The sequence below is a fragment of the Chiloscyllium plagiosum genome, chromosome 1 (genome assembly GCF_004010195.1).
Source record: "Chiloscyllium plagiosum isolate BGI_BamShark_2017 chromosome 1, ASM401019v2, whole genome shotgun sequence".
NCBI classification, from domain to species: domain Eukaryota; kingdom Metazoa; phylum Chordata; class Chondrichthyes; order Orectolobiformes; family Hemiscylliidae; genus Chiloscyllium; species Chiloscyllium plagiosum.
In genome coordinates this window covers 133,005,777-133,029,354 of record NC_057710.1, presented here as the reverse complement: position 1 = coordinate 133,029,354, position 23,578 = coordinate 133,005,777, and the positions used below count along the sequence as shown (strand labels likewise).

The 23,578-nt window shown below is 39.6% G+C and overlaps 1 protein-coding gene across 34 annotated transcripts in view; it reads left to right on the top strand.

The window, feature by feature from the left end:
• Window positions 1-23,578, top strand: part of ank2b (ankyrin 2b, neuronal) — an 892,118-nt gene that overhangs the window by 788,949 nt on the left and 79,591 nt on the right. For 25 of the 34 annotated variants that reach the window (XM_043697402.1, XM_043697316.1, XM_043697278.1 and 22 more), the window contains 9 exons: window positions 1,215-1,439; window positions 3,035-3,133; window positions 6,644-6,798; window positions 11,150-11,361; window positions 11,504-11,708; window positions 14,653-14,749; window positions 16,307-16,535; window positions 18,433-18,558; window positions 21,094-21,216. In XM_043697402.1, the coding sequence (XP_043553337.1) occupies window positions 1,215-1,439; window positions 3,035-3,133; window positions 6,644-6,798; window positions 11,150-11,361; window positions 11,504-11,708; window positions 14,653-14,749; window positions 16,307-16,535; window positions 18,433-18,558; window positions 21,094-21,216 (1,471 nt within the window). The remainder of the gene's footprint in view (window positions 1-1,214; window positions 1,440-3,034; window positions 3,134-6,643; window positions 6,799-11,149; window positions 11,362-11,503; window positions 11,709-14,652; window positions 14,750-16,306; window positions 16,536-18,432; window positions 18,559-21,093; window positions 21,217-23,578) is intronic. The other 9 variants (XM_043697441.1, XM_043697477.1, XM_043697381.1 and 6 more) reach the window with 1 other exon arrangement.

Below are 23,578 nucleotides of genomic sequence, written 5' to 3'. Positions count from 1 at the left end.
CCTTCACAAGTTGACAGTGGACTTCCTGCCCCTCAGTGACAGAAAGCCCTGGAGAGCTGCTGGCCAATCTGGTTAACTGGCAGCCAAGTGGTCTCAGCAGTGCCAAAATGCTGTAGTGGCCACTGCTGGGACTACACATTCCATGAGGATCATCTCCAGGTAAGTTCAGGGTTTTTGGTTGGAGAGGATCAAGCACCCTAGGCAGAGGACTATTGCAAGGAGTTGATTTTTAGAGACCAGGGAAGGCGGTACATTGGGGATGCACCATCTTTGTGTCGGTAGCTCTACATACAAATTATTTCTCTCTTGCTTTCATGATTAATTGGTGAAGTAGGGAGTAGGCAAACTTACTTCCGTCTTACCCTACCTACTGTATAATTTTGGAGGAGATGTAAAGGGGCCCTTAGGTGTCCTTTAATTGGCAACTCAAGACCTTCATAAGCCTAAGTGTAGGCAGACTGGCCTATGTTGCAATATGTTGTCCACCTGTTGCAATATGAGGGAGTTGCAAAATTCAGTTGTAATGTTTTTTTAATCTGTATTGAGCAATACATCATCAATGTGATTGATAAGAAATCTTGACTTGTACAACTGGAAATGCCAGATCTACCCCTGGTCTTTCTCCAGAACAGTTGGTTGATGCTTGCTATAATGGAAAATATTACAGTGTGAATTGTGTCTAATTTAATCACATATTTGACTGCATTAGGTTCCTGACTTTAAGCTGGAGACTTTGAACATAAGTAAATTTGTATAAAGAAAAGGGTTGTTTGTTGTGATCAATTGCATTGTACTCAACTTTCCCCTCCCTTCTCTGTGAATTCAGAGGACCCACAATTCATTCTTCCCACAGCCAGTACTTCAGGATCATTATCGTAGCAACTCTGATGTTACCAATAGAATCCCATTCAGTCTATCAAATAAATAAAAAAAAAAGTGCTATTTATTGAGACCACAGCTGAATGATGAATGGAAATATCACTTGGTCTTCCTGAAGGTGGGGTGAACTATTTGGCTGATGTCTAAGAATCCATTACAACCTGCACTTTTACATTAGAAATGTTCCTTGTGGTCACATATGGAGTAATTGTTCCCTTTCACAATTAAGATTCTGGTTTGTGTGAATAAACAGCCACCATTGCATTACTCCAAGCAAAAATAACACTCCATTGGAAGAATAAAGTGGATAATAAAAATGTTGTATTTACTTGCAGTTTCCTGGTTAGTTTCATGGTGGATGCACGTGGTGGATCCATGCGGGGCTGCCGACATAATGGCCTGAGAATTATTATTCCCCCTCGCAAGTGTACAGCACCAACACGCGTGACGTGCCGACTGGTCAAACGTCACAGACTGGCCACAATGCCTCCTATGGTGGAAGGAGAGGGCCATGCCAGTCGGCTAATTGAAGTTGGACCATCCGGTGCACAGTTCCTTGGGTAAGTTCCAACATATGCAAATCCGATGAACAGATCCAACATTTATCTTCTGATTGGTCTAACATACAGATATTATCAATCCAATGGCAACATTATGTCCTATTAACTTTGTTAAATCTAAAAATACATGTTTGCAATGAAGAAGGCAAAAAGATTACTTTGTCAACATATAATTCTTTGGACAAAGGTCAGCTTGCTAATATGCAATTACTGAAGAACTTGTGGTGCAGTGTGAGGAGTATGGTACAGTGACAGATGGTCTAATCATCATTTATTAAGCAATTCAAAATTTAAAATGTGTTTCAGTGTTGGTTGTGTAATGTAAATTTTGCATCTCTCACATGGTAAACTGTGCATTTGCAACACAAAGTAATTAAAATGCATTAAAACAATACAAAAAATTTTCTTTGTTCATCATAAGAGTACAATCATTAGTCATTAGCAAGCCACTATGGAACAAGAACCAAAGGAATATTACTCAATTGTACAGCCTCAAATTATAATTTGCAATGTTTTCTTTAGTTTGTTATGTTAGGTATGTGCTCTATAAGAAAATAAGAATCTAGAGAAGGGTGTCTCCATTATGTTCCACAAGGCTTTCTGTTTTGATTAATCAACCCTACTTATCCATTGACATATCATAACCTTTAATCCTTTCTCTTTCCACTGCAATGAATGGGATTGAATTGTACATGAATTTTTAGAGTATCTTGTGTGGATTTTATTTGGATGGTTAATCAGCACTGTAGAATTATGACTTTTACTCAACATTAACTTGATACCTAAAAATCAATAATCAATTTAATAATGCCCAATAACGTCAACCGGCCAGTAAATATGTAGATTGTTTGATGGTCTAATCTTGCTGAAGCTAAGGAGTGTTAGGTGGATGATGACTGCAAAACCCTGTTAAGTATTAACACTACAGATATGTATTTGTACAGATCTGTACCAATACAGATATCTGCACTGGCATCCAGGTAGGGAAAAAAGTAGTATGTGTTATATGCATATGTTACATAGTACTTACATATGTGCTTCTTCACCACCCCTATCCCCTACCTTTCCATTCTCTGTCCATCTATTTTATGTCCCCATCTCTGGTTTCCTTTTGGCAAGTTAACCTTTTAATAAACTGGTATGAAACAGAAACATCTTTTGAACTGTCAAGATCTGTTATGGTGATTAACTTTTGCAGTGTAAAAGACAGGGGAGGAAATTAGGAAAATACAAGAGGAATTAAACATTCAATTGTTGTTTCAAGTGATAGTCCAGGCATGACAAAATCAATTTTCAATCAGCAGTTTTTAACTTTGAAGTAGAATATCTAGAACATTGACTATCAGTTATTGCTCATTCTCAATCACTAATATCACTAATAAAAGTCTTCATTGCACCCTTGTAAAATTCCTAATAATTTGTCAAACATTCCAGCATATTTTTTTAAAAAAGTATTGATTGCATGTTGATTTCATGCGAGGCAAGTAATATAGTTTGAATATCAAAAAAAGACTGCAACCAGGACAAAGACTAAATGTTTGTTGGTTTTATACTTCTTTTCATCTCTCTTCCACTGCTGCTTTGGATTTACTCAGTAAACTACACCTTCCTAACTCTCCTCCCCCGCTAAATGAGGGAGAAAGCTTGGTTAGCCGAATCCTGCAGCTTGGGCCTTCAGGAACCAAATTCCTTGGGTAGGAGAGACTCACAAAATGTTCAGAGAAGAATTCATTGGATGCCGCCATGCATATTCCCTGCAATCCTCTCCAACATCTTTACATTTAATTTTTTAACCCTTTTAACATTGTCCCTTATGCGTTTTAAATATTAGCCTTTTTGTGTTTATATGATATAAAATATATATAAAATGTTTATTTATATATATTTATATATAGATCACCTTTGCTCGAGATAAACTGTTGTGATGTTCTGTGGCTTTATGTCATGAGTGTTGCCGTCGCTGGGAATGCATGTGCTCAACGTAGTAAGGAACTTCCTTTGTCGCTTTCCTCCCCATCCATTCCTTATGTTAATTCCTTGTGTTAGTGGACATTTTATAATGTCCACTCAATCATATTTTCCTATCCTTGTTAAACTGTGTACTAAATTGTAGTCTGTAACAAAGTGAAATGGAAATTGAAAGAAGTTTTATTAGAAAGATGTAATACAAGTGTGCTGAACTTCTTGTGTCTTGTTACCTATCGATAGGCTAGGATCCTGAGAAGATTTAAAATAGTTAAGTCCTGTGTCTGAATAAGACTTAACTTTTTAAATCCCAAAATACAAGTTAATTCTAGTATCTTGCCTATTTATAAATAGTGTGGTTTAATTGTCTATTCCTGTACTTCATTTTTGTCCTGTGATTTTGCATTACTTTCCTTCATTTCTATATAACATGAGTTTTTTGTTTAGAAGTGGAAGCTATAGTCAGGATGGAGGCAAATAGTGTAAATATTTAATACGTGCATTGATAGTAATACAATCAGTTTGATTGTTCTGCCCATTCATTCCCTTCTCACTTTTTTTCTGTTTTTAATCTCAACGTTCCTCCCATTATTTTCTAGTTGCTGATCCATGTAATAATTTGGAAAATATTACAATTTCATTTGCAGTTATTTTTCTAATTACTGTTACTGCTCAATCTATTACTGTTCTCATGTTGCTTAATTTCTTTTTTTTTTAAAACCACCCTCCGTGTCTGTGTTATTCTTGGTTGTTTTATTCCTTTGTCTTGTCATTGCACATCTGATGCCAAGTAGCACCATGTTCTGTGATCAGTCTCCATGTAAGAGAAAATATTGGACGAGGAGCTCTCTGATTACCAGCTAGTGGGCAATTTTATCTGTACTGTTATTTGATTATCAGACCTTTCAGCTCCTCTTCCTTTGGTAGGCAACATATGATTGACCAGCAAATACTTTAACAGAATCACTATGTGCAGAACCATCAAAAACAGTTACTGTTGTTACCACACAAGTTTGTGAAGACATTATTAGCTAAATTGAAAGCAGAGGTAAATGTGAATTATTTACTGAAGATTCCTTTGGTGTTTGTTGTTTCACTGTGTTAATGTATTTTAGAATTGCTCCACTGTTGAATTTCCATAAATTCTTGCAGTTTTGTCACTTAATTAAGAAGTAGCCCTTATTCAAATGTGACCTTGGATTTGTATTCTTACAAAAGACAAAAACTTAACTACCACCATGTAAGGTGAAAAACATGGGGTTTTTTTGAGATCAGAAACACACCTCCCGTAACTAGCTAAAGTTCGGATTTAAGCCTTGACTTTATATCAAGATATGTCTTAAATGTGAACAAAGGAAAATGTGAGGCTATGAGGGGCCAACTCACTTTGGTTGATTGGAAATTGCTTTAAAAGATATGACAATAGGAAGGCATTGGCTATCATTAATAACACATTTTGATTCTTTTGAGGCACCGAAACCCAGCAGCAAGGGTGATTCAGCCATAGAAAACAGGGAATGTGGTAGAAACAGATATGATCGCATTGTTGAAAAGATATTTAGATAGATACACAAACAGACAGGGAGTAAAGGGATACAAACCATGTACAGGCAGATTGGATTAGTTTAAGATGGCATCATGGTCGGCACAGACATGATGGGTTGAAGTCTCTGTTCCTGTGATTTACTGTTCTATGTTCTATTATGTTAGTTCAATTTATATAATTATAAAAGGAAAATAAGCCTGAGGATTTGGAGTATCTTAGAATTCAACAAAGGAGAAGCAAAATAAAAAGAATGTACAACTTGAAAGAACATTAGCAAGAAACACACAACACAATTCTAAAAGCTTTTATAGATACATAAAAAGCAATGATTAACAAAGACAACTGTGGGCCCACTACTGGCAGAGTCTGCTAAAAGCTCAGGCACTCTTTACACTACTTGTTTAGCACTCCCTTCAAAGCTGCATAGTCCCTTTTTTTCCTTGGAACCAGAATGATACCATGGACAGCCATTAGTATCTCCCCAATCTGTACCCAGTCACCTTTGGCTGGTGAAATTCTGAAGGTACAAATCAGCTATTTGCCACTTATTTGCCACTTTGACAATTAGAACTATGGCCCTTCACAGGTTTAGGATGAGCTTTTTAGAAGGTTTAATTGGACACAATTGGGAAAAGCTCAGCATTCTTGTGTCACTGTCCTTCAGCCGTGGTGATTAATGCCAACACAGTGACTGCCTGGTATCTTGCATTTGGCATGTCACCTGGTCCCAGTACTTTTGGGGCTATCTTGCTTTTGTTCCCTACTTCAGAAGACCATCGGATATCAGTCCAAAACATGTTCAAAAAATATGATCAAAAGGCAAAATATTAAGTCTAAGTTCCTGCAGGATATTATTTCATCTGCATGTAGAAAAGAAATTCAGCACAAATGCATTATATAAACAGTTCATTCAGATACAATAGTGAATAGGTGGGAGAGTTGCAAAACAGCAAGAAAATTAAAGTCAACTCAAGTTTTCTTTTTGTATTTTGACCCTGAATCTCCTATCTGCAAGTTACACTCATTCATTTGTTGTTTTACTATTGATATTGTCTATGATATAATGTTTTTCATGAAAATATTAAATTTGTGTTAGTTTACCAAAGTTCAGAAGTGCTTCAAATCCTTGTGGAATGTGGACTGAAACCAGTAAGTCTATATTATAAACCTTTGGGATATTAGTTAATTGCAAAGAGCTTTACAAGACATTTCTCAGCAGCAATCCGTCACAAAGCATTTTAGTTTCTTGGCATTTCATTCAGTATCAATACCCCATCTTCATTTATTGAATTTTGGATGCATCACTGATTGCAATTTTAGTTGAAATTAATTCCATTCAGTCAATTAAAGAATAAGAGAATCAGTAATTTTGATCTCTATCACCCCACCATTAACCAGTTTTGGTGAAAATCTCAGTACGAATGATTATTACCTCCCAGCACAAAAAAAGAGAGAAAATAAAAATTAAGCAAAATGCATTTAAGGTGCTTCACATTTCATAAGCTGCTAGATCAAAATAACATGACACAGAGGTTAACCCTACGTTAGTTATTCAGTCATCCCCATCCATGTTGAAAATGAATGCCAGCTCACTTTGTTACTGACTATATAAAATTTGTAAAGAGTAGCATTAGACATGATAGAATCAGGTCTGTTTCCACATTGTGCTCATTCTTAACATCTGGTGTTTCAGGCCTGTGATTGTAGAGATTCCACACTTTGCGGCTGTGCGTGGGAAAGAACGGGAACTGGTGGTGCTACGCAGTGAAACAGGGGAGACCTGGAAGGAACATCAGTGTGAATATACTGAGGAAGAATTGAATGAAATATTGAATGGGATGGATGAAGGTACCAACTTTGCTGGGTTGATGGGGAATGAGGGTAGTAATGAGACAAGTAATGAAAAATCAAAGGCCATCGTACTTATCTCGTTTCCTATTCAGATAATCATGAGTCAGACATTCATCCCAGCCTGCAAATTCATTTGGATCCATTAAATTTATGTAAAGATGTGCTTGTTCTGTGGGCTGGTGTGGCCTCACCCTTGGATCTTGATGGCAATCATAAAAGGAATTCATAATTTTTGAAGTAAGTGTTTGTGCTAAAAGTAAGGCTGTAACAATACCAATGTTAGTGTTACAGTGAGAAGGCAAATATCTTAACGTGCAACATCAATATTTGAACAGAATCATGTGCAGTTACAGATTATTTTGTTGCATGCAGAATAATTCCATCTATTTCTGCAAATCACAGAGTTCTCTCTCATCAATTCAGGAAAAAAAAATTGAAATGTTTATTTTCATTGTTAGTTTTAATGACCAGAATTTCTTTTTTTTACTTGATCAGAATTCTAGTTTATGGTTGTAAAATTAAGAATTTAGTTAGTTCTTTGGTGTAACTTGAGACTGTTGAATAAATTATGATCTTTCCATTCTGTCACACAGGCATCATAACCACGACTACTCCAACAATGCAGGTCATCAAACATTGTCAGATATAATTTTATTCCATCTTAAGTAACAGTAGTGCTCAAGCCAGAGTCAGCTGGTGCTGATGTCTGCAGACAACTTCACAAACCCATGATTAATAAGTTTTGTGTGACCCCAATATCAGATGAAGGTCAACAACTACTCCTGTAAAATTGCACACTCAATGATCTTGATTACACCAGTAGCTTAGGTCCTTTTAATCAGCAGTCTTCCCTAGAATCACATCATTCTTTGTCTCTTAAATCCTCAACACCCAACTTGCACCACCCTCAGCGTATACATTCTCAGACACTGACAATTTATATTTCAGCATGTAAAAATACAGGAGATTCCTGTAACCTGCCCTCATGGGTCGGCACGGTGGCTCAGTGGTTAGCATTGCTGCCTCACAGTGCCAGGGACCCAGGGACCCAGGTTCAATTCCCACCTCGGGCAATTGTCTGTGTGGAGTTTGCACATTCTCCCTGTGTGAATTGGCCATGCTAGATTTCCCGTAGTGTTAGGTGCATTAGTCAGGGTTAAATGTAGGGGAATGGTTCTGGGTGGGTTGCTTTTTGGAGGGTCAGTGTGGATTTGTTGGGCCGAAGGGCCAACTGTAGGGAATCTAATCATAAGATGCGTCAGTTTTATCACACTCAAGTGTGAACACTGTACTACTTTTATGGCCCAAGGTATACTGAGGAATAGAAATCACAATCACTTTGGCAATCCATTCTTAGCTTTTCCCACCAGGCCTGAATTCTTCATGCTTGGCTGGCAATTCCGAACCTGGCTCCTTGAGAAATGTGAATGTACCTGAAATCCAAAAGTTCCTTTGCAGTGCAGGAAGTCAAGGGGAGTCACACCATGCCCCATTTTTCAGATACTATTTTCTGAGATTCAAAGATACAACTACTTTGACAGGTGTTCTGAAAGAGTAATTGTCGTAGAGTGTGATGCTTGAAAAGCACAGCCAGTCAGGCAGCATCCAAAGAGCAGAAGAGTCGATGTTTCGAACATAATGTCTTCATTGGGAATGAGGCGATGGCCCAAGGGGGCTGAGAGATAAATGGGAGGGGTGTGGGGCTGGGGGGAAGGTAGCTGGGAATGTGATAGGTAGATGAACGTGGGGGTGAAGGTGATACTTCGGAGAGGAGGGTGGAGTGGATAGGTGGGAAGGAAGATGGACAGGTAGGACAGTTCATGAGGGCGGTCCTGGGTGGAATGGGAGGGGGAGTTAGCGTTTGGCCACAGGACAGTGGGGTTGGTTAGTGCATGTGTTCCAGAGATATTCTCTGAAACATTCCACAATGATCTCCCCACGTATGTTTGGGACACGACCCATGCCCTTCCCCTCTTCCATGACTTTTATTCCCCTGGCCCCTAATGCCTCATCTTCAGTATGGACATCAGTCCCTGTACACATCCATCCGCCATGATGAAAGCCTCCAAGGCCTCTGTTTCTTTCCACTGACTCACTCATTCGAATGACAGAACTGGTCCTCACCTCAACAATTTCTCCTTTGACTCCTCCCACGTCCTCTAGACCAAAGGAGTTGCTATGGGCAGCTGCATGGGCCCCAGCTGTGCATGCCTCTTCGGGTATTTCGAACAGTCCATCTTCCGCAGCTACACTGGTACCATTCCCCACCTTTTCCTCCGCTACATTGATGACTGTATCAGCGCCACCTTGTACCCCCACAAGGAGGTTGAACAGTTCATCAACATCATGAATACCTTCCACCCTGACCTCAAGTTCACCTGGACCATCTCAGACACTTCCCTCCCCTTCCTGACCCCTCTATCTCCACTTCCAGTGACCGACGTAACACTGACAAATACTTCAAACCCACCAATTTCCACAGCTACCTGGACTACATCTCCCTCCCACCCTGCCTCCTGCAAAACGCTATCCCTTATTCCTGATTCCTTCACCTCCACCACATCTGCTCCCAGGAGGACCAATTCCACCATAGAACATACCAATGGCTTCCTTCTTCAAAGACCACAATTTCCCCTCCCACATGGTCAATGATGCCCTCTAGCATATCTCTTCTACTTTCCGTAGCTCTGCCCTTCAACCCCACCCCTCCAATCGCAACAAGGACAGAACCACCTTGGTCCTCACCTTCCACCCCACCAACCTCCAGATACAATATATCCGCCATTTCTGCCACCTACAAACAGACCCCACCACCAGACATATATTCCCCTCTCACCCCTTTCTGCATTTCAGAGAGATCATACCCTTCTTGACTCCCTTGTTAGGTCCACACCAACCCACCCTCCATTCCAGGCATGTGCCCCTGCCAGTGCAAAAATAGCAAAACCTGCACCCACACCTTCCCGCCCCCCCACCTCCACCCCCCACTCACCTCCATCCAAGGCCCCAAAGGATCCTTCCACATCTGACCGAGATTACCGGTACTTCCACACATGTCATCTATCGTGTCCATTGCTCTTGATGTGGTCTACTCTCCATTTAGAAGACAGGACACCAACCTGCGGAACGTTTCAGAGAACATCTCTAGGACATGCAACAAGCAACCCCACAGCCCTGTGGCCGAACACTTCAACACCCCCTCTCGCTCCACCAAGGACCACCAAACTCTAGCCACCCGACGCCTGGAGAAAGAGCTCCTCATCTTTTGCCTTAGGACCGTCCCAATCACATCAGATCAATGTGGATTTCACCAGTTTCATCCTTTCCCCTCCCCCCACATTATTCTAGATCCAACCTTCCATCTCAGCACTGCCCTCTTGAACTGTCCTACATGTCAATCTTCCATCCCACCTATCCGCTTCACCTTTCTCTCCGATGTGTCACTTTCACCCCTACCTTCATCTACCTATTGCAATCCCAGCTACCTTCCTCTCAGCTGCACACTCCCTCCCATTTAATTCTCAGCACCCTTGGGCCACCCCCTCATTCCTTATGAAGAACTTATGCTTGAAACGTCAACTCTCCTGCCCCTCGGATGCTGCCTGACTGGCTGTGCTTTTCCAGCACCACATTCTTCCACTCTGATCTCCAGCATCTTCAGTCCTCACTCTCTCCTGAAATTGGGCAGGTAAATCTGGAATTGGGAAGCTGTTGGTTAAGAGATAAAGTACCAGGTGGGTAAGATGCCAGGGTGGCAGGTGTTTAAAAATGCCAGATAAATGATGGAGTTCTAGGAGTTGGTGCAATGGCAGCTATTGATGGGGATGTGTCAGCTCAAAGGGTTCAAGCCAGCAGTGGGTAGTGTTGAGGAATGCATGGATAGGTGTCGAGGTCTGGGCTTTTTTTTGAGGAATCGGGAGGGCTGTTGGAAAAGGTGATGTCTATCTTTTTGTATCAGCTTAATTCCGTACAACCAATGACTGTCTGGCTTATTTGAATATTTGAGCAAATATATTCACCACTCAGAATTAGTACATTGACCATTTGAACTGAAGCACCAACATTAAAATATAAATATCATATTTGAAATATTAAAACTACTTTGGCCTTGGGCCATGCATTGTCATTTTAAAATGTACAACTTCACATTGATTTTATGGATCTAAATTGAATAAGCAATACTTTCTGAAAAAATATTAATGTATTGACTGAATTGTATCCAAGAGTTTTGGTAGTTTTTTTTAAAAGAAACAAATCCTACTGATCGGTAGAATGTAAATTTTTTGCCCAAAGTACACCATTTGAACAGAAAAAATTGCAGTAATGGTGTTTTCTTTACTATTTACAGTGCTTGACAGCCCAGAGGAACTTGACAAAAAACGTATTTGCCGCATCATCACCAGGGATTTCCCACAGTACTTTGCAGTTGTGTCCAGGGTCAGGCAGGACAGTAACTTGATTGGGCCAGAAGGAGGTGTATTGAGCAGTACTGTTGTACCACAGGTTCAAGCTGTCTTCCCTGAGGGAGCATTAACTAAAAGGATTAGAGTTGGCCTCCAGGTAACTAATCTCCCGGAGATTTAAACAACGTGGCACGCCAGGGGCCAGTCATTAGCATGTTTAAAAAGGAATATTAGTTCACCGTTTTACAAATACTCTTAGCTAAAAATATTATTTGCTGTTTTCCTTTATTAATGTCCAGGCCCAGCCCATGCATGTTGAGCTAGTCAAGAAAATTCTTGGTAACAAGGCAACCTTTAGTCCAATAGTCACCCTGGAGCCTCGAAGAAGGAAATTCCATAAACCAATAACAATGACAATTCCTATTCCAAAATACTCTGCTGAAGGGCTAATGAATGGCTACGGTGGAGACACTCCAACTCTCAGGTTACTTTGCAGTATAACAGGTAAGAAACCAATACATGTTAATAAATGGTGACACAAAAACTACTGCCAGATACTAATCTCGTGGAGTCTGCCATCAGCCTGACAGTCTGGCCGATTTTCATTGCATTGAAATGACCACAATATGACCACTGGGATACACCATTTCCAGAACTTTTCCAAGTGCTCATACATATTTACCTAATTATTTTCCATCCCTGTCCATCATCCAACTTTCACATATCATTGAAATTTCTCTGTGGCACATGCTTTCAATTTTCTCATCTGTGTGATACCTTACTGAACACCTTCAGAAAATTTATTCAGATCATCATCGCCTAAAATCCATGCATTTTATCTTATGTAATAGAATCCAAGATTTGTCCGCTAACCATGATGGTCAAAGGCCTCAATTTACTTTCCCAGTTCAGGCACATGAAAACAAAAGGGTTCATGGGCTCTACAAACCTGATTTTAAAAATAACAATCTGTACTTCCCGTTTCTGGTCTGTGTGTGCAGGCTCAATTGGAAAATGGCTGGGCAACCCAAAAAGAGAGGTTCTCTGCCATGCCATACATTCGGACCGATGTTTATGAATTTATCCTGCTCTCGATACCTGTACATCAACATTTCATTGACTATTTTTAACACCTAAGATGCCGTTTTCATATTTAAGAACTGCTGATGCCTCATTAATAAGGGGCCACACATTTAAGACCAAGCTGGGGAGGGTTTCTTTTCTGAGGGTAATGAATCTGTGGAATTCTTTACCCCAGAAGACTGTTGAGACTAGGTCACTAAACAAATTCAAGGCTGACACAGACAGTTTTAAGGGAGTCTAGTTTTACAGGGATAAGGCAAGAAAGTGAATTTGATCAGCCTGGATCTCATTGAATGGAGGAGCAAATTTGATTGACTGAATTGTCTACTTCTGCTTCTACATCTTATGGTCTTTCAGCAGTTGGAACCCCAGGGCTTGATATGTGCAGATTTGCAAGTCAACTGCTAATAATGATGAGCAGGAATTGCTCTCAGAATTCACACCTCTATTTCTGACAGCTCAAAATGTTGTGAGGTGGAATGGAGTGAAGGGGGTGCTGTCTTCAAACACTGTCTTCAAACTTTGGCTGTTAAAAGGATTTTACCGACAGTGTGAAAGTCACAAACTGATTTAGTAGGTGTAAATTCTCATGAAGGGTAAATATTACCATGAGATTTTAGAGTAATTATCTGTAGCTTATTAAATTGCCATGCACAACAATAAAGGAAAATAGGCTTAAGCTGGTAGTGAGAATTTAAAAAATAATGCTTTGCTTGATCACTTTGACTTCACAGCATCCTGGCAGAATCTTTCCTTCTACTATATCAAACAGCACAATTTGTGATAATATCTGTGATGCATTATCATTTGTTTCTCTTTATTCATTCACTGACTGGGCGATCATCTATTACCTATTCCTACCTGCAATTCTCCATGGATTCTCAAGGGCAATTAAGGGGTGAGCAACAAATGCTGAGTTAGCCAGAAAAGCCCTTATTCAATGAATTAATGGGATACTTTTAATATAAATGAATATATTTGACCACAGCATCTTTTTTTGCAGTCCCTTTATCTGGGTCCAGCCTTGTTGATTCCTGGTTATTCTTTGAGAGACATGGAATGGCTTTCACCAAAGGAGAAGGCATTTCAACCATTATATCCATTCCAACCAAAAAGGACCCATCAAGGCTAGTCACAAACCCCAGCCTCTATAGCCTTGTAGGTTAAGGCACCTCAAGTACATATCCTTGGGTGTGTACTGTGGGGTGACAGATTTCTCCCCAGTGGACACGGAACATTCCCAATGGACACTGGGTCCCAAAAGAGCTATCCCCTTTCTTTGCCTGCCAGCAGCCTCAGCCCAGAAAGCTCAAACCTCTGCCTTTCCTTGTGGATAGAAACTTGAAAATAGTGTTGAATCAGGCCATTGAGTGGTAACTGAATGTCCACTTGAAGGCATTCAATTAACCCAAGTGCAGGCTGGTCACTTGATATATAAGCTCTCACTGGTGGTAGGGGTCTGGGGTAAACAGTGTTAGATTTTCAGGCATACATGACCACAGTAACCTTAAGTTAAGCAGTTGACCTATTGCATATTCAGGCACACTTTAGGTGTGAGGAGGTCACACTTTAGTTATGATATACTGGCTATTTAGACAAAGTACTCACCCATGACAATTACAGATAGTTCACTGATACCTGAGGAAGAGCAGGCAGCTGGTACAGAGTGTGTGGTCTCATTAATATTGTGAAGGCAGCATCCTGCACTCTGCTGAACTTTTGGGAATCTCTTTTGATCTGATTCCATCTGAAGGAGATGGATCCCTGACGAAGACCATGCTCTGACTCTGAGCACTTGTTGATATTACACGGTTTCTTGAGGAAGATAGTGTCAATCACCCATTTGAATCCTCCTTGCCGAGGGACTAGAAGGGTTCAAATGAAAATGCCAGGGACGGCAGGATGAGGTGCCAAAGTAAGTTAATTGGCCACTTAAGGACTTCAGTAGACCTAATGGTGGGCAAGTTACAGAGAGTCTGCCTGTAAATCTCAGGCAGGATCAGGTAGCTGGTGTGAAAGCTGGATATTACATGCCCCTGTTTTCAAACCAACACTGGAAAGCGTAACGTCTAGCCCATGTACTCAAAACTTTTCAAACATTTAACGCAAAAGTGCTATTAATTCTCATTATAGATCAAGTTGATGAACAGTTTGAGAAACACCACAGATGTCCCTTACATTCAGGCTTTCTGTAATCTAACTTTTAGTGTGGGCCCATTTATATTGCAAGTTGTTTGTACCTCTTTCTCCAATTTAACAACATGCAGATACACTGTGAGGCAAATGTACTCTCTCTGTGAGTCTCTTGTAACAAAATATTTTACAACTTTTGAATAATACTTGCTGGCTTTGTCTTGCTTCCCAGGTGGAACAACGCCAGCCCAATGGGAAGATATAACTGGAACTACGCCTTTATCATTTGTCAATGAGTGTGTTTCCTTCACAACAAATGTGTCAGCCAGGTAAAGATTTTGGAGAGCTTTAAAACAATGTACCCATGATTTCTCAAGGTACATTAGCCTGCAGAACAAAACTGCAATGCCACCAAGTTAACTGGCATACAAAACACCACATTTGGGAGCAGAGAATTGCAAAGAGTTAAGTCAGTGGCTGACCTATGGTAAAAAGTGTTCAGTGTGAGAAATATATGGTCATCAACTTTGGACTGTAGCAAGGAAAAACCAGGTACTTTCTAAATGGTGAGATAGTGAGAACTATGGATGAGCAGAGAGATTTAGAAGATTTTCTGCAGAAATTGCCGAAGTTTAATAGAAATGTAAAAAGAATGAAAAAGCTGATTGACTAATATTCTTATATCAAAGGGGTCAGAGTGCAAAGAGGTGATATTTATTTTGCAGTTCCTTAAAGCTCTTGTCAGATTATATCTGGAATACTACAGTCAGTTCTAGGAAGCATGTCCCAGGAAGGACACCTCAGGAAAGAGTTATGGGTATTGAAGGAAGGTGCAATTTGGAGTTATCAATCGCAATAGGACCAAAAGATCAAATGTTGAAGACAGTTCGCATAGATTAGGCCTATTTTCCATTCAGTAGAAAAGATTAAAGGGATAATATAATTAAGATCTAAATGATCATTAACACATTTAGGGTGTAGGTTTGCTCGCTGAGCTGTAGGCTTGATATCCAGACGTTTCATTACCTGGCTAGGTAACATCATCAGTGGCGACCTGCAAGTGAAGCAAAGCTGTTGTTTCCTGCTTTCTATTTATATGTTTGTCCTGGATGGGGTTCCTGGGGTTTGTGGTGATGTCATTTCCTGTTCGTTTTCTGAGGGGTTGATAGATGGTATCTAGATCTGTGTGTTTATGGCGTTGTGGTTGGAGTGTCAGGCCTCTAGGAATTCTCTGGCATGTCTTTGCTTAGCCTGTCCCAGGATAGATGTGTTGTCCCAGTCGAAATCATGCCAGCAAAGACATGCCAGAGAATTCCTCGAGGTCTGGCACTCCAACCACAACACCATAAACAAACACATAGATCTAGATACCATCTATCAACCCCTCAGAAAACGAACAGGAAATGACATCACCAGGTACCCCATCCAGGCCAAATATATAAATAGAAAGTAGGAGACAGCAGTCGCCACTGATGATGTTACCTTGCCAGGTAATGAAACGTCTGGATATCAAACCTACAGCTCAGCGAGCAAACCTACACCCTAAACCTCAACCTGAGCTACAAACCTTGCATTAACACATTTGGCTGAGAAAATGTACTTCCTTTGGTGGCCAACCCAAACCAAAGCTCTAAGTTTAAAATTAAAGCTCAGTTGATCATCAGGTAATGTCAGGAAATATTTCTTTAAACCGTGCAAATTGAGATTTTATCTCAAGAAACCTGTTGAGGATAGGTCAATGAAAAGTTTAAAATGGGATTTTGTTACATAAAACTTAATGTAATCAGCTTTTGTATTCAACCCTGAACAATTCAGTACTCCAATCCAATAAATAGCAGGTGTCTGGCTGAGACTGAATAAAGTGTTTCTTGTTTTGCTTGTTGCAGGTTCTGGCTCATAGATTGCCGGCAGATCCAAGAATCTGTCAACTTTGCCACTCAAGTGTACAGAGAAATTATCTGTGTACCATACATGGCCAAATTTGTAGTTTTTGCCAAATCACTTGATCCAATCGAGGCACGATTGAGATGTTTTTGTATGACAGATGACAAGGTGGACAAGACATTGGAACAGCAGGAAAATTTCACGGAGGTTGCAAGGAGCAGGGATGTAGAGGTACGAGAATAAATGAATGAATGAATTCATGTAGAAGGATCATATCGGATTTGAAACATTAACTCTGTTTCTTTCTCCACAGACACTGCTAAACCCATTGAGTTTCTCCTGCTATTTTTTTTTGGGTTTCCTTTCATATTTCTAGAAACTGCCATGTTTTGCTTTTAATGAATGAGTTTAATGACGAGACAGTGCTTTGGCGTACAGAGGAAATTACATGGGAAATCCCACATTTTATGCTGCGTAAAATTAAGTTTATTGATAACCTTGTAAAGAGGGCCCAAGCCAGTTGTTCCAAACAAGCTTTATGCTGAAATAAGGTGCATTAAAACCAATCTGTGGAATAAGGGCTCCTTTGACTATTTCTCACTGTACATTAAGAAACTAATGAAAAGGCCAGAGGCCATCACTTTTGATCTTGGAACGTGCCTAATCTACCTCTGATAAGGACTTCCAAAGGCTCGAACAACAAGTGAAGCTAGTTGTTTCATGCTGCTACTGAAGTAGCAAATGAGTGATGTTTGCCGTTAATAGGATGCTGTTGTCAAGTGATGATGATGTTCCATCTGTCACACAAATGAGTAATATGGTATATAAATTTCGGTGTCAGTGTGAATACAACAATATAGGCTGTACATCCCAAAGACTGGTGGATTGTATCAAATGGCATATGCTTTCACCTCTTTGTAATAAGCAAGGTATGGACAGTACCCAAGCATCTTGTGGTAGCAAAACTTCAAACACGGTGCTAAACATTAGATGTGATTCTGTAATTAGACAACATTTGCTAAATAATCCAAATTGTGTGAAAAATCATGAAGAACAATTTAGGATTGCCAGTTGGGCTCATAGTATGACACATGTGCACCTACTTGATGCTACATACATTAACACCCAGGGCTCTGTTCTTCTCAGAGATCTACTTGCTGATTAAATCATGGGGAGCATGGTGGCTTGGTGGTTAGCACTGCTGCCTCACAACATCAGGGACCCAGGTTCAATTCCAGCCTCTGGCGATTGTCTGTGTGGAGTTTGCACATTCTCCCCGTGTCTGCATGGGTGTTGCGGTTTTCTCCCACAGTCCAAAAATGTGCAGATCAGGTGAATTGGCCATGCTAAATTGCCCATAGTGTTGGTGCATTAGTCAGAGGGAATGGGTCTGGCTGGGTTACTCTTCAGAGGGTCAGTGTGGACTTGTTGGGCTGAAGGGTCTGTTTCCACACGAGGGAATCTAATCTAAACTGAATAAAACAAGCAAGGTGCCAACCATTTCTCAGGGCGATACCGTAACTAATTAGAGTCCACCTATTAAATTAGAAACAAAGCTTTGACAGTTCATTGTTTGTCATCGTCTAACTGATGTATTCCCTATGGCAATGCCCTGTACCAATCAAGATCCATTTGCCAGTTAACCAGCCCCCTCCTCTCATATTGTATAAATGTTGTTTTCCCTTAACATTTGTGTTGAGAATTTTCTTGATGAATGCAGGATGAGAAGCTTAGAAGAAGTCTTTTTCTCAGTAATGCTCAAATTTTGTATAATTAGTTCTTTGATTCAATTTTATATTTGTTCTGACTATAATGAGAATCACATCTGTTTAAAATATAATTTAAATAGTAGTATGTTCATATGAAGGCCTGGTCTGACTCCAAGTTAAAATACATTATTTTTCGAAATTCATTCAAAGCTCTTGTTAAATTTAAATTAACATTTAGTATTTCAGATTCACTGTGATCGTTCCTGGCACCATTCTCCTCTATCAGCCCTCTCCTTTCTTCCTAACTCCCTCACTCTTCCTTTTCCTTCCTCACAGTAATTAAAATCATAGAGACTGGATGAATCAGAAAAAATATACTAATAGCATTAATATTTGTGCCTAAATCTCTGTTTTTGTAGGTATTGGAGGGCAAGCCCATTTATGCTGACTGTTTTGGCAACCTTGTGCCTCTCACAAAGAGTGGACAACATCATCTTTTCAGTTTCTATGCTTTCAAAGAAAATAGACTTGCACTGTTTGTTAAGGTACAGTAAATTACCTTATTTGCACCAACAGATGGTAAATATATGTAGACTTCACATTTATCTATTTTATTCCTTACATACCCCTCAACCTGCCCTCAAGTTTCAAAACTGCTGTGAATCCTTCTGGGTCATAGTTGGAAGTCATTTACCCTTCCAGTATTTTTCCAAAGTTACCATTTCATGTGTTCAAGCCCAGAGATTGAACATTAGAAATATATTTAACCACAGAATCATTAGATTACTAACCATGCAACAATTGCTGCACAAGTCTTTGGATGTTATCTTAACCTGGATCCTTCACAGATTTTTTTTTTCCCCTTATGTAACCTACTGAAAAATACTCAGTTGAAATTAGATAACATTTCAGTCGCTGGAAAAGACGCCTCGGACCTCATAGTCTCTAAAATTGTGTAAATTATTCACCAGTGATGGAACACATAATCATCATCATTTTCCAAACAAATTAATCTGTTATTCACAAGTTAAGCTTAAAGAAAATTCTGGTGAACTAGACTGACATTGTTTGTGAAGTATGAACATTTTCAGCATATTTGTGGAAGGTTGTAAATTAAAAAATCCACAGCACCATTAAACACCATTGATTCCAGTTCATCAGCTACTTGTTGCACAGCATTAGAATGTTGAATTCTGTGGCTGGATTGTACACTGAAGATGGGTTTGTTGCAGTCCACTGTAAATGGTGAAAGGGATGGGGCAAGCTCACCCCTACTAGCTGCCGCTCACCATATGTTTATGCAATAATCCATTTGTAAGTATGAGGTGGGAATTCCATCCCCCTTCAGCAGGATATACTAACTCATGGAGTTGCTGGTCAGTCAGAGCCAACAGCTTTGCACGTTGACAGTGGCAGAAGGAGCAGATAGTGTTGGATGTTATATTCAGCAATGGACCCAGACATTCATGTATGGCTAGAGTGTCACTGGGACCAGAATTGATGATGGTGTGGAGAAGTTGGGGAGGGTGCTGAGAGAAGCACGTTGGAAAGGGTAGTGGTGAGGGGTGGATTAAGCGAAAAGAGTGAGGAGGAGGATTTGGCAGAGACTCCCCACACCTTTGCTTAAAAGCCCTAATGAATTAGCAGTTAAGAGCCTCAATTGGATCTTTGGTGAATCACCTGAAACATGCCCCACCATTCATAAAAAATATGATTCAATGAGCAAGCATGCCACTGAGGGCACAACACTCTAATTTACAGGTCTATCTAATTGTTTGCCCATCCAGACATGGCACCTAAAATTCAGTCTGCATTGTCATTTAGTCAAAATGAAATAATTTCTTCATGTAATGATAATGAAAATTATTTTGAGTTTAACAAATAACAGAATTCCATCAAATTGTTCCATTAGTCTTGTTTGCATGATGAAGGTATTCTAGTGGTTTATACTAGTTCCTGGAGAGGAGACATGTGATTAAGTGATAATCAGATTGTCCACTCTCTGGATGTATGGTTGGATTAGCAATTGCATTAAAGGGGAATATCTTGCTGGTTGTGATATATCTACCCAGTTCCTATTAACAGAATAAGAAGCATAAGAATTAATAATACATCTCATCAATTCCAAGTATTCTGTTTTTGGTGGTGCTGTATCCATTCAAGGCCAATCATTAATGGTTATTACCCTGAATCTTCCAATTGATGAAAATTCTTAATAACCTGCGATTTTTGTCAGCATCGCTCTCAGTAAATATCCCACTACTATTGGTAATGTGATGGGGAAACTGCTTTAGGAAACTCTCAAACTTACACAAAATGCATGTTTATACACAGCAAACATGGGAGAGAAACAGCTTATGATTCAAAGACTAGTTCCTCAAAGATTCTGACAGTTTTACACACAAGGCACATTTCTGTTTGATTACTCCTGTGATTAAATTTTCCAGGTGATGGCGGGGGGCTTTCAGGGCAATGTGGTCCTCTGTGCTGTGTATTTGCAATGTCAAAACAGGTTAGGGGTCTGAATAAATATTTCTTCCACGCTGGTTTATGTCCTGTGGTTTTTATATATCCAGCTTGAATTTAGAACTTTGATATCTCTGAACAAATATGGAAGCTGAACCTGCTGCCCAAATGATCTTGAAATGCATATCTCACCAATTAGAACATTCTTGTATAAAACCGTTTGTGTTATATGTAAATAAAACATAATTCATGACTTTTAATAGTAAACATTGCATTTTCATTGGTGCTAAACATGAGAATATGCTAGTGTATTATTGTCAAATCTGTAGAGTATTGAATGCACTATTACTGTTGCAATGGCCTGCTTCAATTTTAGCATGGCACAGGACTCATGAAAAAGGGTGTTTGACAACTGATTTTGCTTTAGTTTGGAAAGAAAAAGACTGCATCCTTTTTCTTTGCATGGTGAACTGTGAACAAAGGATGCATTGATCCATTTCAGTGGGATGAGCTTAAATGGATGCATGTAGGCCTGTCAGTTTGCCAAACAGTTTTTGATGTATTTCAACATTAGTTGTATGAACCAAATCAAATTCTGAAATGTGTCACAACAGGTTAGAGATACGACCCAGGAACCTTGTGGACGATTATCCTTTATAAAAGAGCCAAAATCGACAAGAGGTCTGGTCCAACATGCAATCTGCAACCTAAATATTACTCTACCCCTTTACAGCAAGGTAAAGCATGGCTGTCTTTTTTTCTATATTTAACAGAACTATCATAATGTAATGAATTGTCTTCTATCACAGCTAAACTCCCAATTTTGTCTAAGCCACAAATGATGAAGCACTATACAATTGGACTAGTATTGAACAATATGTACCTGGGTTCTAATTCTTCTTTGGTTGCCAATTAATATTTGGAACCACACCTTCTCTTGGGTTGCTCAAGCCATCCAATGACAGACTTAGGGGAAGCATCACCTTAGCCGCAATGAAATGAGTTTGTAGCCTATTGCCAATCATTTTCAAACCACTTAGATTGTATCTGCCAAGAGACCTGAAAGTGAAGCTTATTTGTGGCATGCTAAATCTTTTATTGCTAAATCAATACGAAGTCTTGAATTTTGATCGGTCAAGCCACAACAGAGGTGCTTAATGTTTACCCTGAAAAATTTGTCTATTTTGCGAATGTGTCAGCTAGCATTCACCCCTTTGTGAAAGTGGAATATTTTGATAAGCCTGATGCATGTTGAGGCATTCATGCAGGAATGCCCTAATATTTTTGCCTTTGCAGAAGGACGTTCTGCAAAGTTTGGGTGTTATTTTTATCATTTTTTTCTAGAACTGTTTGTCACAGCAGAAGTGCATGATTGCACTGAATGCATAGCACAAAAGAGGACAATTCATTCCTATTTGTCTTGTCAGTGTTAATACTCAGCACAAACCTCCTTCCATTTGACTTAATTTGCCCCTATCAACATTGACCCTGTCACCCTTTCTCCTTTGCATTTATATCAAGACACTCTTTAAAGGCATCTATACAATTTGCCCCAGCTATCCATGTGGTAGCAAGCTGAGTATAGTAGTTATTCTATAGTAATAAGAAAGGCTCCTTTGACTTTTATTAAGATCCTAGGCTTTATTATTTGTCATAAGGAGGCACTATTCATTAGCAATTGTTTTTGGAAACATTTAGTCCTAACTTGGGGCTTACTATATAAATTGGAAACGCAAACTCACTGTTCTATTCAGGAAGGCTCCCATTCATTCTACAATTGCTTTGGAAAGCATTCACTTTTAAGAGAATTGCTGAGCTTCTTACTGAACACTGAACAATCAGAACCACATTTCCACAACCTAACTAGTGAAAGAAGAGAGGAGTACCAAAATGCTTCAAGAGATATCTGATTGATCGGGGACCACCATAGGAGGCACAGAATAGCCAAACTGTAACCATTCAGCATGATCAATAGACTTGTGCGTTTTCTGAGACATTTCTTAGGTGTTCTAGTTCAGTTGGCTGTGTTTCAAAAGTGAAACTTTGTAAAAGCTTTACAGAACTGTTAGATTTACTAAGATTACTGGGGCTCTGCTATGCACCACTTGAATGAAGTGTAAACTTTCATACGTACTGTATATGCCTTCTGCTCCCAAAACCCACCACTTACATGCAAGATCACAGTTAATTGCAAATGACTCAGTGACGTCTTTGGGGCGAACATAATGTTTTTATACTTCCATCAGTCCAGTGTCTCAGCTTTCAGGATGGCTATTGGGTGACAAGGGATTCCTATTTTCCCATGGTTCGTTTCTCAAAAGGACGATGGGCTCAGTGTATAATGAAACAATTGTAAAGGCAAAAGGAAGAAATGCTGTAAAGGATGTTCAGGGAAGATTCCAGTACCTGGATTAGGTTCAGGGAATGTTTTGCAGTATGTGCGAGCACAATCTTGTAAATTGTGGTGAGCTAGTTATAAACTTCAGAACTTTGCGGAGTGAAAGATGGTAGGTAAGACCCTAGAGGGCGGCAAAGAATTGGATAATGGTATCACTGATGTTGAAGACCAAGTGTGGTGAAAACTACTGCTATAACATGAAGAACAGACTTGTTCACATAAATTAACAGGTGACTAGAGCAATATTATTTGGGAATCTCAGCTAAACTGCCTATTCAAGGCCTAATCAAACCCTTTGTTGTTTCCAGCTCGCTATTGTATCCTAAATATGAGTATCAACTTCAGGTTACCACTGTCATGCAGATACGAAACACCATATTATTCTTTTGTGAAATATTGTATTGATTGATTAGTCTGTCAGGATTGCTTAGGGTCATGACCATACATTCAATTTATGACCATGCACATTTCTCGTTAGTCTACTTTAAAATTTGCATTTACCACCCGAGGATTGGGATTTTCAAGTTTTGACGCTACTGCAAAGCGTTATAAGCTTTTTTAATGCAAATGGCCCAAGTCCTGGGTTGAATAAAGGATGGGCTGGTTTCACAATAGCCTACTAAGTTGTAGGCTCCTGAGGAAACTGTGAATGTTGCTTTCTGCTGCTATCATGAGGGGTAACAGTCTCTATGACACATGCA